General features: G+C 40.9%; 1 protein-coding gene across 2 annotated transcripts in view; it reads right to left on the reverse strand.

Moving 5' to 3' along the window:
• galnt17 (polypeptide N-acetylgalactosaminyltransferase 17) overlaps positions 1-12,630 on the reverse strand; it is a 30,797-nt gene extending 18,167 nt beyond the window's left edge. The window contains exons 1-4 of one of the 2 annotated variants that reach the window (XM_030744199.1): positions 12,498-12,630; positions 11,303-11,805; positions 10,313-10,496; positions 5,416-5,582 (exon numbers count right to left, since the gene is read on the reverse strand). In XM_030744199.1, the coding sequence (XP_030600059.1) occupies positions 5,416-5,582; positions 10,313-10,496; positions 11,303-11,546 (595 nt within the window). In that variant the 5' untranslated portion in view covers positions 11,547-11,805; positions 12,498-12,630. Of the gene's footprint in view, positions 1-5,415; positions 5,583-10,312; positions 10,497-11,302; positions 11,806-11,934; positions 12,343-12,497 lie in introns of those variants that run through there. The other variant, XM_030744198.1, reaches the window with a different exon arrangement.
• Between the last annotated feature and the right edge of the window lie 4,528 nt (positions 12,631-17,158).

Genomic DNA, 17,158 nt, shown 5'->3' on the forward strand with positions numbered 1-17,158 from the left:
CAATCCACAAGGCTTAAAAAAAAAAACAAGTAAATGAAAGTCAGTTTATCGATAATTTCAGTTAGTTTTAGTTAGTTTTGTAAACTCAAAATTCAGTTTTAGTTAGTTATAGTTTTTTCCTTTTAATTATAGTTTTTATTTATTTCAGTTAACGACAATGTTTTTTCAATTTCAGTTTTCATTATTTCGTTCGTTTTCGTTAACTATAATAACCCTGGTGTGGGTCTGTGTCTCAGTGTTAGTCACTTCCTGTTTGATAGTCTCTTGTCCTGTGTTTACTGTTGCTTCCCTCTGTGTTTTACCTGTTTCCTGGTAATCTCCCTAATTACCCTGTGTGTGTGTGTGTATTGCCTCTGTTTTGCTCTGCTCCTTGTCACGTCGTCCGCTCGTGGTTGTGTTCGTCCGTGCCATGTTTGCCTGGACTTTCTTGATTTCTGGTTTATTTGCCTTTTAATATTTTCCTGTATTTCGCCTGAGAACTCGGTATTAAAGTCCCTTCAAGTTCATTTGTGTCTTCTGAGTCCTGCATTTAGGTCCACACTCTGCCTTGGTCCTAAAACACTCTGCCCTAAAATCGCATTTTGTCATGAAAAAAAAGAAATTCTACGTTTCTTTAGGGAGCTCTTCAAACATTCTGCTTTTCCTGAACATCATTTGGTTTCAAAAATTATTCACAGATTCTTTGAATGAGTAGTCTTTGAACAATTTATATTTCCACTATGCTCTGTGATAGTGTTTGTAGTATTTATTAAAGAAAGCCTTATTCATGTGAACCTAAAGGTTCTTCTGTATTTCCTGGCACACATACAGTACCGGGCTGCATTTCAGTCAGTGGTGTTGGAGATCTTGTCAAAAACTGATGGAATTATGAATGCAGAAAAATTTTGATTTTGATCCATCATATAGTCTACCTGGAAAGCTTCTGATTGTCAGCAGCTCCATTTTTCAGCATGACAATGATCCCAGCCACACTGCCAGTGCAGTAAAAGCACCTGGATAGAAAACAACATCCACTGAAGAGCTTTGAATGTCCTCCAGGAAGCCTGGAGAACGTTTCCTGAAGACAGCTTAAAGAAATTACAAGAAAGGCTGCCTGAGAGCTTTCAGGCTGTGTTGAAGACTAAGGTGCCGTTTACACGTAGCCGTTTTCACTGGAAACGGTGTCGTTTTGATGCGTTTCAGCCTTTTGTTTACACGATGGCGTTTCAGAAATGATCCGGGTTTACACGATGACATGTGAAACGATGGAAACGATGAAAACGATGTAGTTCCCATGCCAGGCCACAAGTTGGCGTTGGTTTTCTCTTTGCAAAGTTTGTTTATGCAAGATGCGCATGCGTGGAGTGACACAGTAGGAAGCGCGGCAAATTGTTCATTACTTACAAAACGGCCAATGTGAGAGGTTTTGTGTGGACTGACGATGAGGTTGGATCGCTGCTGCGCACAACGCTGAATAACAAAACGGTAAAAACACAAGAAAAGCACAAGAAGCACTCGTGAATCCGCGAGTACTGTTTATCAATTTGCGCATGTGCAAAAAACTGTGGCCGTTGCAACCATAGTGCGCATGTGCGAGGCGAGCGTTTTCAGATCACCCCGGTTTCAAGTGTTTACACGAGAACGCAAGCTGGTGCGTTTCTGAAACGCTCCACTCTGGACCCCGTTTCCGAAACACATCATTTTCACTCTGTTGTCGTGTAAACGGAAGGGCGAAATGCATCAAAACGACGCCGTTTCAAAACGAAAAAGGTCTCGTGTAAACGGCACCTAAAGGTGGGCAGACCAAATACTTCAGGCTCGTTGGAGTTGTACAAACAGGCATAAAATACTTGTCATACTGTATTTCCATATATGTTGCATGTTTCAATAAATTGCTGCACCTATTTCTCATTTCCCTAGAAAATTATAAGGAAATGAAGGATGGCTCAAGACTTTTACACAATACTGTACAAAAGGATCGGCCAAGAAACTACGAAGCTAGGCTTCTTAGCCCGTCTCTGGTCCTAGATAAGCACTAATATATGCCAACCATTGTCACTGCTACATTTTCCAAGGCTGAAACAAACATAAAAAAACAACTGCGTCACCACAACGACTCAATTTATAAAGAAAAAAGAAACACACATACAAATAGAGAGATGACATTAAAGTTCTCACTCGGTTCCCTGTGGCGCTGTTTTAAGCTCCAGCACACTCTGAACAACACCGACGGGGGCTACGGCTTCCTGAGCATCAACGACCGCGCCACCTTTGATCTCTCAATCAGCTCATCAGCCTTTTCCCTCCGGACCAAAACACTCACAGCCCTTCTTCCTCTGCATCACACACACACACACACACACACACACACACACACACACACACACACACACACACACACACACAGACAGATATTCCTTCAGCGAAATCACATTTCTCATGCTCTCTATTCTCCATGTCTTTCTCTGCTTTCTTTTTCACACACATCCTTGATCACAAACTCATTCCACATGCTGCATGATAGGAAAGTTTAGCTAAAAGTATTAATATTTTATGTTAATCACATTTTTAACCTTTTAGGGTTAATCGTACTACAGTATAATCATTGTTACAGTAATCCTTCGATACTAAGAGAATATTTAGTCTGCTTCTGACTAGTGTATCAAGAAGTCAGGAGTTGCTACAAAGTATTTTTGTAGATGATACACAGAAAAGCGGAAGCTGACTAAAAGCTCAGAAACACAGAGCTGTAATTAACACATACATCAATTTGCTAAGAATTATACCACGCATGAAATGTTTGATACATCTTACTGAGAAATGTGTTAACGGTCAGTATGAGCTGAAAGTACCACAAAAGGAACACTTTCCCTTTTGCCCTGAAAATCAATATATGTGAACTATATAAAAGCTGATGAACACAAGTGTTAACTCATCACATCCTTCTTGTAGAGTGTGTACTGACTGCTCCGGACCTGCAAGTTCTAATAAACACACGCACACACACACACACACACACACACACACACACACGCACGCACGCACACACACACACACACACACACACGCACGCACACACACACACACGCACACACGCACACACACACGCACACACACACACGCACACACACACACACACGCACACACGCACACACACACACACACACACATGTGTCTAAGGCAAGGCCACGGAGGTGTGTGTCTCGCAGGCAGTAAGAGGGCTAAGTGTTATTTGTTAGCTTGCTTCACCCTGTGTGCCACTGCAGTGTCTTCCTCTCTGTGATGATAGCTGGCTGTCAGCCAAGCAGCAGTGTCAAGTGAGGGAACGCTTCAGCTGTCTCCGTCCTCTCACTCCCCCCAGTGTGCAGCTCTGTGTTTCTAACCCCATTGTTTTATAACAATGATTCAAATACATGTGAAAGCTGCACTTTCACACGTACTCCTTGATACTGTAACACACCGAGTATGACCAGCCCATCCTATTTCACTAATGCTGCCACTCGTTTTGAACACCTGAGTCTTTGTGGTTCTTGCTGTATTAGATTCCTGCTCAGCTAACTTCCTGCATTGCCAGTAGCTAAATGAAGCGGCCCAGATCCACAGCAACATTTCTTCCTATTCTTTCTTCACCCATGATGCACCGGGTTTTACTAAAATATTATTGTGTATTCTTGCTGCAGACAAACAGCACTGAACACAGTCCCATCCAGAGGTGATTGTTGGGGTATGAATTAAAACTACACACAGATGCGAGTTCAAAACCAAAGCAATGTCCAATTTTCTATTTCCTGCTTGAGTAACATTTTGTACAAACTTCAGTGCACAGCACTTTTGGAATATGACGCACCCTTTCTATAAGGATGAAACCATATGTCTGCGACTCTTAAGTAAAAGCCGATTGACTCGAAGTGAAGAGAGCAGGTAGGGAAGTGAGAACGTGGTGCGTGACGGACTAAGGCATTGCTGGCTTTGATCTTTTCATGGGATTTGTTGACAATCCATGAATTAGATAATGCCAGCCTTATCCCCTAAAGCCTCGGCTATCTCATCTCTTTCTTCCTGTTTCCTTGTTATTTGTCTTTGCTTTCTGTTGCTTTCCATCCTCTTAGATTGCTTCGTCTCTCTTCCGGATATTCATTGCCTGCACTCTCTTTCCTCCTCTGTGTCAGACCTCATTTATCTTAGTGCCTCCCTGTCTCTCATCCTTTCCCTTTCTCTATGCCACTTTCTCTAATAGCCTGGTTTGCTCTCCCAGCCTCTCCTCCTCATGTCTTTTTCCTCTGTTCTTCTTTGCCCCTCCTTTCACTTTCCCTGTTTTCAAACCCTTCAGCCTTCTTCATTCCTCAACCTTTTTCTATCTTTTACATTGATCCCCTCTTCTCTTATTTCTCTCCACCAACACCTCTTTATCTCTGTTGTGCCTCCTCTTCACTTCTCCCGGTTTATCTCCTTACCCTCCCCGTCTCTTCATCTTCCAGCCCTGCCCGGTAAATATGACAGAGACATCTCTGCTGTGACATCCAATTGTGTGTTCTGCCTCTATCTGCCTCCACAAACATTTGACACCATCAGTCACCTCAAAGGCAGTGACCACAGCTTTTGTCAAGGAGACACTCATCCCCACATCGCCATGCAGACAGAGCCCATCAGAAGTCTCGTGCCTTTGGTCCTTTAGAAACACTACTTCAACACATCTCCATGTTTAACATGACAAGCAAAAACTGCAAACACACGCCTCATTATCGAGGCACAAACACCTGAGGAAGACCATTTTTGGTTAAACAGTAGCCATGTCTATTAAAAAATAATTACTGGGAACAAAACTGTAGTGTGCAAGTATGCTTCATTGGCTACATTTACTTGATTAAAATCAGTGAAGCTGGGTCAGATTAGGACAGTTTTATCACGCCAAAGTCAAAGATGGCAGTCATACAGGAGACTGTGTGCAGTAATCTTCAGACAGTGCTGGTTTCAGAGCGCGGCGATGCTTCGTCCCAGTCTCCACTGACTGTTCACATTTGTAAAGCAAATCTTTTGTCTGGTTTGTAAATTTAATCTACAAATCTTTACAAAATCACTCAAATGCAAACTGAGAAGAGGGGGAAAAAGTCAAAAGGATGTTTTTTAAAATAAAAGAAAATACTTCACATATACCTAAAAACTGTTCCCACCGATGCTTACAAATGCAGTAACACTGGCAAATGTCTGTGCCTGTATGAGAAGACGTTTTCAAACAGTCTCTCTTTCGCTGACTAACTTTTAGAGTTTAAAGCTATTTCTGGGATTCTGAGCGATTATTTGATGTGTTTTGTTGCTTGCCATAGAAATGCTGTTGAGGAAATTTACAAATCCTGCGTTTCACTCAGTGATTGAGAGAAACACAGGCAGTGTTTCTTATCTGGCATTAGGTAAAGGAAACAGCTGATCTCCACTGACCGTCATCGCTGTTGTCGTCCACCAGGATGATCTCTTTGAGCAAGTGCGCTGGTGTGTGATTGACAGCTGTGTGGACCGAGCGCAGGATCACTGACAGAGCCTCGTTGACGAAGATGAAGATGAGGGAGATCTGAGGGAGATCTCTCGGGTAGCTGATCTTTCTACATCTGCAGAGAGAAGCAAAAAAACCACAGCATCTGTGAAATGACACTTTTGACTACGAAGACATTTATTATCATTAATCATCGGAGCCATTTCATCTGTTAACTTACAAGTGAGTTCACGTTTTAACGTGATAAACCTGCAAGGTGCCTAAAACATTAAAGATCCAGTATTGTTTACATTTTTTACAATATCTCTGATCAATTTAATGTTATCTTGAATAAAAAGGAATATGTCTTTCTTTTTTAAACAAGGACATTTCTCAGTGAACCTTCACTTTCCAGCAGTAGCATCTTTCATTAAGAACTTGCACGCGCCGCTCATGCTTGATTATTCCAGCAAAAGACCAAACTGCCTCCATGGAGCTGCTGACATCTTGTTCAATAGGGCTGAAAGGCAGAGCACGTGCTGCTTCCTGTTCAGCTATAATCACATGGATTTTTTTTTTCCCAAGTTGGCCTTTTCACTGCGTGTGCCGTTTCAGATGGAAGGCCTATTTTTGTGTTGTTTTTGTTTAAGCAGCTCTAATGAAGAGGAAAGAGGCCGGGTGAGGCTTTGGCACTAAGTTTATCACATATGGGGAAGGAAATGGCTTCGTTTATTGTCCCCTTTTCATTTCTTTTTTTTCTGTTATCAATAATCTTATTTCCCATGTGAAACGAAACCTTAATTGCAAGTTTTTCTATAACAAATCTGGTGTTTACATTGCGTGAGGTTGGATAGCATTTTTTTTAGGGTTTTTAGCAGAAAACCATTAGAAAACAGAAGCCGGCATTAACAAGATTAACCATGGAGAATGGACACATCGCCCCCCCCTTCTGATACAATACTGTAAAAATCTGGAGCCTTCCCTCATCTCTTTATATTTTGCTAGGAAAGTTGTATACAGGTGCAGCAATTACTTGAAATGGAAATACAGTAAATAAGGCAAAAAAAGAGTTTGTACGATTCTAATGAGTTTGAAAGTTAATATTTGGTCCGACCACCTTTATTCTTCAGCAGCCTGGACTCTCTGAGGCAGCTTCCTGTCTTTCTTTAAGTGTTCAGGAGCAGCTCTCCAGGCTTCTTGAAGGACATTCAAAGCCCTTCTTTGGCCTTTTGTCCCGTTCTGTCAGGATGTTTGCTCACTGCTTCGATAATATCGATATCCAGGCTCCGGGGAGGCCGATCCACGACTGATAGTGTTCCGCTGTGTTTGGGGTCACTGTCCTACTGAAAAATGATGCCTTTGTGGGATTGCATGGTGGATCAAAATCTAATTTTTTTCTGTGTTAATCAGTTTTGACAAGATCTCCAACACCGCTGGCTGAAAGGCAGCCCTAAACCATGACAGAGCCTCCACCCTTACAGATGGCTGCAGGCACCCCTCCATCAGACCTGCTGCCACTGACATTCAGTCCAGTCCTTGTGTAATGTGGCATACCTCAGCCTTTTCTCCCTGTTTCCCTTCCTTATGAGCGGCTTCTCGTTAGCCACCCTTCCACCCAGACCGTTTCTAACGAGGCTTTGGCAAACAGTTGCTGGATCAGCTGAGGGGTGATATGTATCTCTCGGGTCACTCAGGTGACCTGGATTTTTTTCCTATTTCCAAAGGACATGATTTTCAGATTCTGTTCATCTGCTGTGGACAGTTTTTTTAGGCTGTCCTCCACGTGTCCGTTTTCCTCACTACACACCATACCAAGCTCTTTGGGAATCACCTTGCTGGTGCAGAAATGCTATTTTATGCCTGTCAAGCTGTGCTATCTTTGGGATTCTTCATAGATTCAACAAAAAAATGGAAACAAATGTGTATTTGGGACAAGCTGCTAGTAACAACGTGCCTAAAGATACAATTTAAAATGGGTTCTTTGCTAAGTTTTCTATTATGTGTAGACTCAACACTGGCTCATGCCTTGAGTTAGGTGCCTTTTTTATGCTTGAATGTTTAATAGGTCAGTGTTAAGTGCTTTAACCTGCAAAAAATATTCCTCTGAAAATGGTCAGGTGCAAAGACTGGACTGAAAATGGGTGAAAAATCAGCCAGTGTCCAAAGAAAAACCTTCAGAAAGCCTGGAGCACTTTGGAAGCAAAATATAAAGAAATGAGGGGCATGCACACAGTACTGCACAGTACTGTATGCATGCCAACGAAATCCAGAAGAACCTTTAGGTTCACATGAATAAGGCTTTCTTTAATAAATACTAAAAACACAAGCACAGAGCGTAGTGGAAATATAAACTGTCCAGAGACTACTCAGAATGTAAAGAATGTGTGAATAATTTTTGAAACCAAATGATGTTCAGGAAAAGCAGAATGTTTGAAGAGCTTAAAACCCCCATATTACAATCATATTGGGAGTATAGTGTATATACAAAATGCTGCAGGTAAGAGATGCTCCAGCATTTATGCTAATAAGAATTGAGAACCGGAGGAGGCAGTGATGGTGCAATCAGTGTAACCAGTAACAGCAGTGTGTAGGAGCTCGGAGAGAACAGCATGAATGATTACAAAAGTGGGAGTGTGAACTCGTCACTTTACAAGTACAGCTTCATTGATTAATCTGAATATGAATGTGATTATGGCTGTAAGAGTCAGCCCATCAGCTGATGGCCCTTCTAATGGCACTTAGAACATCACTACAAACCAATGCTGTCACACCTGTGAGAAGCACTGATGTGTAGCACTGGTCCACTTTTATTTCTATACATATACCATGTTGCTGAAAAGAGAAGTGTAATAGCCCCAGAAAAGGTGAACAGGTTGACAGAGCATCCCTTAAACTGCCGCACAAGCTTAAGGCCAAACACACGGAAGCACACAGTCATAAAATAATGTGCAAATTCGAGGCAAACATTTTGAACTGCCAGCCTTAAAAGCCGAGCACTACCTCACACACGCACCCACAGCACACTATGAACATGTGCATGAACGCCTGCTGACTGATGTCAAGCCCAGCCTAATAGTGCAGCTTTATCAGATGTAAGAGGCGGAGGGAGAGCAATAAAGACTAAAACAGGCAGGTGAAGTAGATGAGGGGGGAAGCCAGAGGCTTCATGTGTCCTGTGAAAAGTGAGAGAGCCTCCAAACTGCATATTCCATGCAAATGTATTAAAAAACAAATGTTGAACCTCTACTCATTCTCTGTACAAGCAACCCTTCTGATTTGATTTGTTGAAGTTTTGAGATATCTGATTTCTGTTACTACCTAATACTGAAGGGTAAAATATAGACTATGGAGCAGAGATTATGGTGCCGGAGAGAGCTGCATTACACCACTGTGCCCCTTTATAATGGCTGCGCTGCACACCTGCACGGATATGATTAGACATGACTAGTCCACTGATTGGCGTACAGATGTGAATTACTCTGTTACTGTGATGCATGAATGAAACAGCTGACGCCAATCAGCTAATGCGAGTACGACCTCGGTGCTCTGTGCAAAAGTTTGGGCACTCCTGGGAACATTACACATTCATGGATTCACTGAGCCAACAAAGAGCAGTTTGAGACAACAAACCTCTGCGAAGGCTGAAAATCTCCTGATGGAGTCCTTGGATTCAGGAGAATATGTGGACTCAGATCAGTTTGTGATATGGTCTTAAAAACATTAAGGTAACATCTCCCATTTATTTTTGTTTCAATCTGATATTTCTTTTTATTTACATTTATTTTTGAAGATATTGTGTAAAAAATCCTATGTTGAGTTATCTCACAATGGAAAAGAATCCAGAACCAGTCCGACTCTAAAGGGCCACCCTTTCTAAGTTCATCCAACCACGACCTCTGGTAAACTTTTACTGCAGATTCAACCTTCAGGAGTTATCCTGCTATCAAACAAACAAACAAACCAATCGCCAATCATTTTTTTCCCAATCGTTAAATATACTGGCACTTTTTATTTTAGGATCTTAGAAATATAAAAATTCTAACTGGGCTATAAAATAGTGAGAACTCATTAACTCATGAGGAAGGTCAAACATTCTCATCAGAAGTTCGCAGCTGGTGACATTTCCAGAGTTGATAAATATCTATGACTCTTCAAACTTTGCGGTAACCCTCAACAGTGGACTACGGATCAGAAAAAGAGTCCATCTAATGCCTACAAAGCAGGACAGTGAAGATATCAAAGTGCTTCCAGCTTGAAGCTTTTCACTGGCTGAAATGACATTAGGAAAAGGGAGTTCAGGGGCGGTGGGGGAAGCAAAGACAAATCTGAGAGAGTAAAGAACCTCTGGTGCAACTGAATATTTTCTGGGGAGAAAGGAAAAGCAAATCTTCCACATGGCTGCAATAGGAGCGCCGGTACACTGCTCCATGACTCCTGACTTCCTACCTGCCCCCTCATCACCAAAGTCAGCATCTTAGGTATTCAAAAGCAACATTTGGATAATGCAGGCAATATGTTCTATGACTGTTACTGACATCTACATGGGCCATAATTATGAAATCAATACCAGGGGTCTATTAACATTAAAACATGCTTTATCTGAGGTTAAGTGCGTCCATCCATCCAACCAACAGTTTTCACTGGAACAAAATTAGAACTGTTGTCAGTGAGTTCTGCATTATTATGGAAAATGATGTTCCTATTAGTTAGTTACATGTTTTGTTTATGCTGAAATGAGCCCACATGACATGCCACCATGCCCACTGTTTTAGGCTTGAGGAGGATTTCTCAAAAGAAAAAATGTAAAATTCAGATAAATCAACCGTCTGAAGTGTAACTCAGCTTCTCCGTTTGACTCATACTCACTTGCTTGGCCGATAGTCCGGTATTGTGCGATCCAGAGAAATTCTGTCACTGAGGTAGGCATTATAGCCGTACTTCTCCCTAAGGTGTTTAGCGTCACTCTCCTCAGTCGGTGACAGCGTGGCAGGGAGGCCGCCTTTACCCCGACCCCCAAAGCCCTCAATCAGGCCCAGAGATTTGGACAGACCTGGCCAAGGCAAACAAGAGAAGATTACATGTCAGGATCCTTTAGTGTGCCTGAGTCACTCTCCTCTCTGTAATGCATTCTACTGCCTACAGCTGATAGCCTGCCTTACCGCCACAGCTCCAAACTCACATGAATATACAGTATTTTGTCAGGAGCTGTCAAAACAGGTGAACTTCTAGGTTGAATTCATTAGAACCAGAGTTGGCACAGAGTCACACAGAATATCTTCAATCTATGGATACAATTTACAAATAGGGTGTGAAAAATATCCCCAGTCCAAACCTTCTTGTTCCCACTGAGGCCAGTAAGCCTTCATTTAATGCTGGGGAAAAGTCACATGGGCTAAAAGACACCACTGAAGAAGAACGTTTTCACTGTTTTCACTGCATCCTGTCCTAATCAGCCCCATGCATCCATTTAAAGCCCAACCTGACCCTGACATTGGTATTTAAAATTACATTTTTATTGGAAACTTCATTTCCATTGGTGATCTCTGCAGCCTACAGCTGAAGAAGTTATTAAATATGCTTGGTAGCTGCTGACTTTCTCGTCAGTGGTTAAGCAGACTTTGTAACAGAGAACACCCTCTCATCAAACATGACCCAAAATTACTGAAATAATGGAAGAGGAGTTTCAGCAGCTGACTGTTAGACGGTATCAGGGACAAGTTTGTAACATTTCAGCTTAGGGCTCCAAGCCAGAGTCAAGAAAAAGTCAGACAGCGTTGACTTTTAACTTTTTTCAGCTTCCTGGAGGGAAATCAAGTTGACATGTTATTTCACTTTAAATGTTAAGGTGCTCTTTACCGTTTAACTGTCTGTACACCACGTCCTCCAGAGAGCTGAGCCTCTTCAGTAGCACCTCGTGTATGACGCTGGGCCCCTGCGCCGTCCCGTTGCCCCGGGGCCTCTTCCCCTCACCTGAAGCCTCCGGAGCGGCGGTTTGGATGCTGCGTGCGTTGTTGCACATGGCCCAGAAAGTAATGAACCCGGCAAGGGCGAGCACGTTCAGCACCAGTAAGACCCTCCATCTTCTGAACACAAAAGCCATTAAAAAGTCACCGGTGTCCGGGCTGCCAGTGCGTAAGAGGTCAGGAGGAGGGACAGTCTCAGGTGAGGTCTGAGGCGTGTTACAGTTACAATGCGCCAACTATACATGCGCCCTTCAGGCGGACTTCAGAGAAGTGTGACAGAGAGGACCGCTCTGCTCCGCGGGGTCTGTAGCTGTGTCCGTCCGCAGCCGCAGCGGTCGTAAGGCGCCTCTTATGTGTCGGGATTCAGGTCTTCCTCGGCTCGCGTTGTGCGGAAAGCTGCAGGGATAATTCACAAACAGGTTACATCAACAGACCTTACAGGAACAGCAGAAACTCACAGATTTTTGGCTTTTTGCTCCACTTCTGAACAAGTGCACCGATTCCCGACATAAGCCGCGCTTTTACCATTTGACACGGGTTATTCTAGGTTGCATCCCCCTTCTGATGAAATTCGGGGCGCCTGGCCATCGGCTTTCATCCGTGTCACCGCCACTTCGAGCCCGGCTTCACAAGAATTCACGGAAGATGTAAGACAAAGACGCGAGCAAATGTTGGGCTGGAGGAACAGATACTCCTAAATAATGTAACAGTGAGGAGAATATCAAATCTGTCTTTTATAAACGCTCTCCTTTGCGTCTAACACAAGTCGGCAGTGATGCGACTGAAGCGGGCTGCGCGCAAAAAAACATATAATCTCGCGGATGCTCAATGAAAACCTTGTTAACGTTCACTCAACATTTCTGCTTCTTGTCATCTTACTCCCGACGCTCGTTAATGACAGTGAGATGTAAGTGAGGAACCTGCGCGGATTATGAGCGGAGAGCAGCGATTCAGGGGATGCAGCATCCTCTCTCCGGTGAAGGTACTCCGGAAACGCAGCAGCGGCAGCAGCAGCGAAGAAAAACGTCCTTGTTTCTCGTTTTTTTTTTCCCCCCCCTCACATTTTCCACTAATCAGTCAGCACATACCGACGTTTTCCTGTTATTCTTTAAGCGTTTCTTGTTTGTTGTGCTCTGTTATTTCCTCTAATTCTCCTTATAACGTGTACACCCCTCATCTGGAACGCGGGAATCAATCGGGCAACGTTTCACTTACGGCGGGTCAGCGGTGGTGGTGGGTGGGGTGCCTGCTTACTGGTATCCAATTAGCTGCAATTACCCAACATTAAATGCTGTATTTTACAGCGGGTCCCAGAACGCGGCACAAGCAAATGTTGTATTGATGATTACAGCACAGGAGTCGGCACTGCGGGGCGTTTTTTACACCCCTGTTCACAAAGTGTAAAAGCACAAATAGACAATAACCCAATTCTACATCTAATATTACATTTTCTCGCATGGTGTTCCTGTTATTTCCTCTAATTCTCAGTTTTTAATGTAGGAATGTGCCTAGAACAGATTCTTGTGGCACACCATGAGTAACATTATCAAGGGCTAACCTTGAGGACCTATTGTTTCAGTATCAAAGGTCAGTTAAAACAGCACCAGGGTACACACCACTGTCCATAGTAAATCTAACAGGTATAGCAAAGGCAGTATCAGTAAGGTATCCTGGCCTAAAACCTGACTGAAACTCATACATTAGGTGGCGCTATTTCACAAATCTCCACAAAAACACTCCAAAACATCCAATTTAGCAAATGGCCTTTAAAGAACACTGCAACAAAACTGAGAAGAACCTAAAAAACAGTTGGACTCCAGTCTTGCGTGGCTGTGGCCACTAACTGGAAGGGTCGGAGATTCGATGCCCGGCTCCACCAGTCTGGGATGAAAGTGGCTTGTGCTGGAAAACTGTTTTTAGTGCTCAACAAGAAGAGAAAAGGCCCAAACCGTTTACACACAGGCATACTCTTTACCTCTAATTAGGCTGACTGCATACAAATAACAAATAACGTTATTAAGCAGCACCTGCAGTTACCTTTCAAATGACCAGAAGTCACAAAAAATGTATCCAGCTTTTATGATTTACATGTAAATTAACTTTTATTTAAAAATTAGATTTTTTTTAGACTTGTATTCAAGGAAAATGAATAAAATAGGCTTCTAATTTTGTCGCTTTCTCACTTCATCTGATCTGTTCATGGAAGATCTTATTTAATGATATGTCTCAGGCTGTCTCAGACCTTAGACCAAATCTATCAGGGACAAGTACAGGTGCATCTGATTAAAAAGATAAACCCAAACTTAGACTCTTATGTAGAAAAGAATTTGCATCCAGTCCTGAGTATATGTTGCCTCTAGGGTCGATTTTTAGGAAACATAATATTTGTTTCCACTGTTTTGCTGACGACATCCAGGTGTATATGCCCATCAAACTGAACAGCAGAGATCCATGGAAACCCCTGCTGAACTGTCTAAGTGACATCAAGTCCTGGATGAGAAACAATTTCCTAAAACTTAATGAAAGCAAAACCGAGGTCATATGCTTTGGTAAATTTGACCCCTCAAGCTACTCCTCTGGCACTCCGAGTCATTTGGCTCCTCACTGTCGTGATGCTGTGAAAAATCTGGGTGTCATTTTAGATAGTAGTTTTAAAATGGAGAAGCAAGTAAGTGCTGTTACCAAAATCAGTTTTTACCAACTCAGAGTCATTGCCAAGGTAAAACCTTATCTCCCACAGCAGGACCTGGAAAAAGTTATTCATGCTTTTATTACTTCCCGCCTGGACTACTGTAATTCTCTGTACTTTGGCATAGATCAATCATCTGTGCGCCGCCTGCAGGTAGTCCAGAATGCGGCAGCTCGTCTTTTAACCGGTTTAAAAAAGCATGAACACATTACCCCAGTCCTGTCATCCCTTCACTGGCTCCCTGTCCGTTTTAGAATCGATTTTAAGATTTTATTGCTTACTTTTAAAGCCTTAAACGGACTGGCACCTTTGTATCTGTCTGAGCTGCTTCACTGTCACACCCCTGTAAGAGCTCTGAGGTCATCGAACCAGCTGCTCTTACAGAGGCCTAAAACCAGACTAAAACAGAGAGGTGATCGAGCTTTTGCAGCAGCAGCACCAAAGCTATGGAACGATCTACCTCTCCATATCCGCACAGCTCAGACGATACACACATTTAAATCTCTATTAAAAACACATTTCTTTTCCTTGGCATTTGGCTGCAGTGCTACCTCCTTTTAGATGATTGTTTTATGGTATTTTATGGTACTTGTTTTAAACGTTTTAATTTTTAATTTTCTTATGTTATTTATTGTTCTTAATGTTTTTATTTATTTATTTTTATTTTATTATTTTATTTATTTATTTATATATTTTTATTTTTATTTAGTATAGTCCTTGGGGTTACAGATCTTGTACAGCACTTTGGTCAACGTCGTTGTTTTAAATGTGCTTTATAAATAAACTTGACTTGACTTGACTTGACTTGAGTGTGACTGATTACATGAGTGTTTTTGGTTATTCCAGAGAAGAGTTTTAAAGAGTCAGCTGATGACCATCACCTTAAACATGCCCGGAAAAGGAACAATAAATGCCTGAAGGTAGTTGACCAAGAACCGTGTCGCTATGCAGAGACATATTTACCCCAGCTGCTTATACAGTGAATCACCTGCGTATCTTAATACATAGAAGAGTTGATTGGACTGCTCCGAGCTCCCTCACTGGTGTGTGTTGCTCTTTCTGGCAAGAATAAAAAAGCCTTCAGCGTATCTGTCTGCATCCTCAGTGTGATTATTTAATTGATGTTGGATATTTCTCTGACCTTTTTGGTCCTTTGAGCTGGATCCAATATCCCAGCCACTCACCGAGGACTCTGGGTGCCTGAAAACCGCATACGGGGCAGCCTGGGGGGCCTCCCAACCACTGTACCACTGAGTTTTGTTTCCACAGCAAAAAATAAAGATGAAATGTAGTAAACTAACTGTGGGTTTAAGGAGGTATAAGGTACCACCTTCTGTCAAATGCATGTCAAGATCTTATCAGTAATAGATAAAGATCTATAGCATAGATAAGATAAGCAATTTTCATATAGATGACGTCATATTTTTAATTGAATGTAGATTATAAAAATTGATAATATTATGTAAGGGGTATATGGAAATGAATGTCAGGGTTGGTGCTTATGTGTCACTATAGGGGAGGTGGGTGAAAGTATATATACATATATATATATATATATATATATATATATATTTATATATATATATATTTATATATTTATTTTAATTGGGTATTTTCTTTTTATTTTGTAAACATAAATAAATAAAAGGCACAGGACTTGTCATTTCATTTGTGTGAGACATTACAGCATGTATAGTTTGTTTTTTTCTTTTCATTTTTCATTCAGCTATGACTGAAACATTTTGCTGTGGACCACATTGGAAATCTTTACTTAATTTTATTTGTATATGTTTAATTCCGTCTAAAAAAATTAATGAAATCAAGATTCGTTTTACCCGATTTTCGCAAGGAAGGCAGCACCAGGACACCGTTAGTGAGCCTACTGAGACCTCTGTGTGTCACCACGAAAGTGATCATAAAATAAGTCAGACAGAAAGGTCGGCAAGCCTGAACTTTCGCCCCTCCTCCCTTCCTCTCTGCCCCCGCCTCTCTCTCTCTCTCCTGCTCCTCCTTCTGCTCCTCCCCCTGCTCCTCCTCCTGCTCCTCCTCCTCCTCAGTCAGGGTTTTGTGTTTAATTCTTCTGAGGAAAAAGAAAAATTAAAAAATGAAATTGTAAATTAAAAAATATAATTGAAAATAAAAGCAAATAAAATAAATAAAAAGAAGAAAAGCAAATGAAAATATATAAGCAAAAAAAAAAAAAGTAAATGACAAAAACTAAAAAGTAAATGAAAACTAAAAAAAATGAAAGCAAATAAAATTGAAAATTAAAAATAAAATTTGAAAATAAAAAAATAAAATTGAAAATTAAAAAATAAATTGAAAATTACAAAATGAAATTGTAAATTAAAATAAAATGTAAAAACTAAAATGTAAAAAATACAATTGAAAAAATAAAAGTAAATGAAAAAAATGAAAGCAAATGAAATTGTAAATTAAAAAAAATAAAATTGTAAATTTAAAAATAAAATTGTAAATTAAAAAATAAAATTTAAAAGTAAACTAAAAATTAAATTTTTTAAAAGTAAAATAAAAGTAAATTAGTGAAATCATCTGTTTTTTTTTTTAAAAAGTTTCTGTTTTCTAGTTCCACTGACCTGTAACAGAAAATAGACACTAAAAACCTCCCCTCCCTCCTCCCTCCTCCCCCCTATGTTGAGCCTCTTTGAGATCTTATCCACCTCTCTGTATTACAGTGTATTACGGTATTGAAAAAAGAAAAACCAATAATTTAGACTTCAGTGGGGGCCACACTTATGCCCCCTATTCAGGGCCTCTCTTTTCACGGTAACACCTCTGTTTGCTTTAGGTAAGATAAAGAAAAATAACGGTCACCGAACCTCTTTAGCTTGCTGGACACATCTGTTTTTGTAAGATAAGAACCCCACACCCCTTTTCCATAAAATTGTAAATAAAAAATAAAATTGTAAATTAAAAATTAAATAGAAAATTAAAAAATTAAATTTTAAATTTAAAAATAAATTACAAAGTAAATAAAACTAAACTAAAATTAAATTTTTAAAAAGTAAAATAAAAGTAAATTCATGAAATCCTTTTTAA

The sequence above is a fragment of the Archocentrus centrarchus genome, chromosome 13 (genome assembly GCF_007364275.1).
Source record: "Archocentrus centrarchus isolate MPI-CPG fArcCen1 chromosome 13, fArcCen1, whole genome shotgun sequence".
Lineage (NCBI taxonomy): Eukaryota > Metazoa > Chordata > Actinopteri > Cichliformes > Cichlidae > Archocentrus > Archocentrus centrarchus.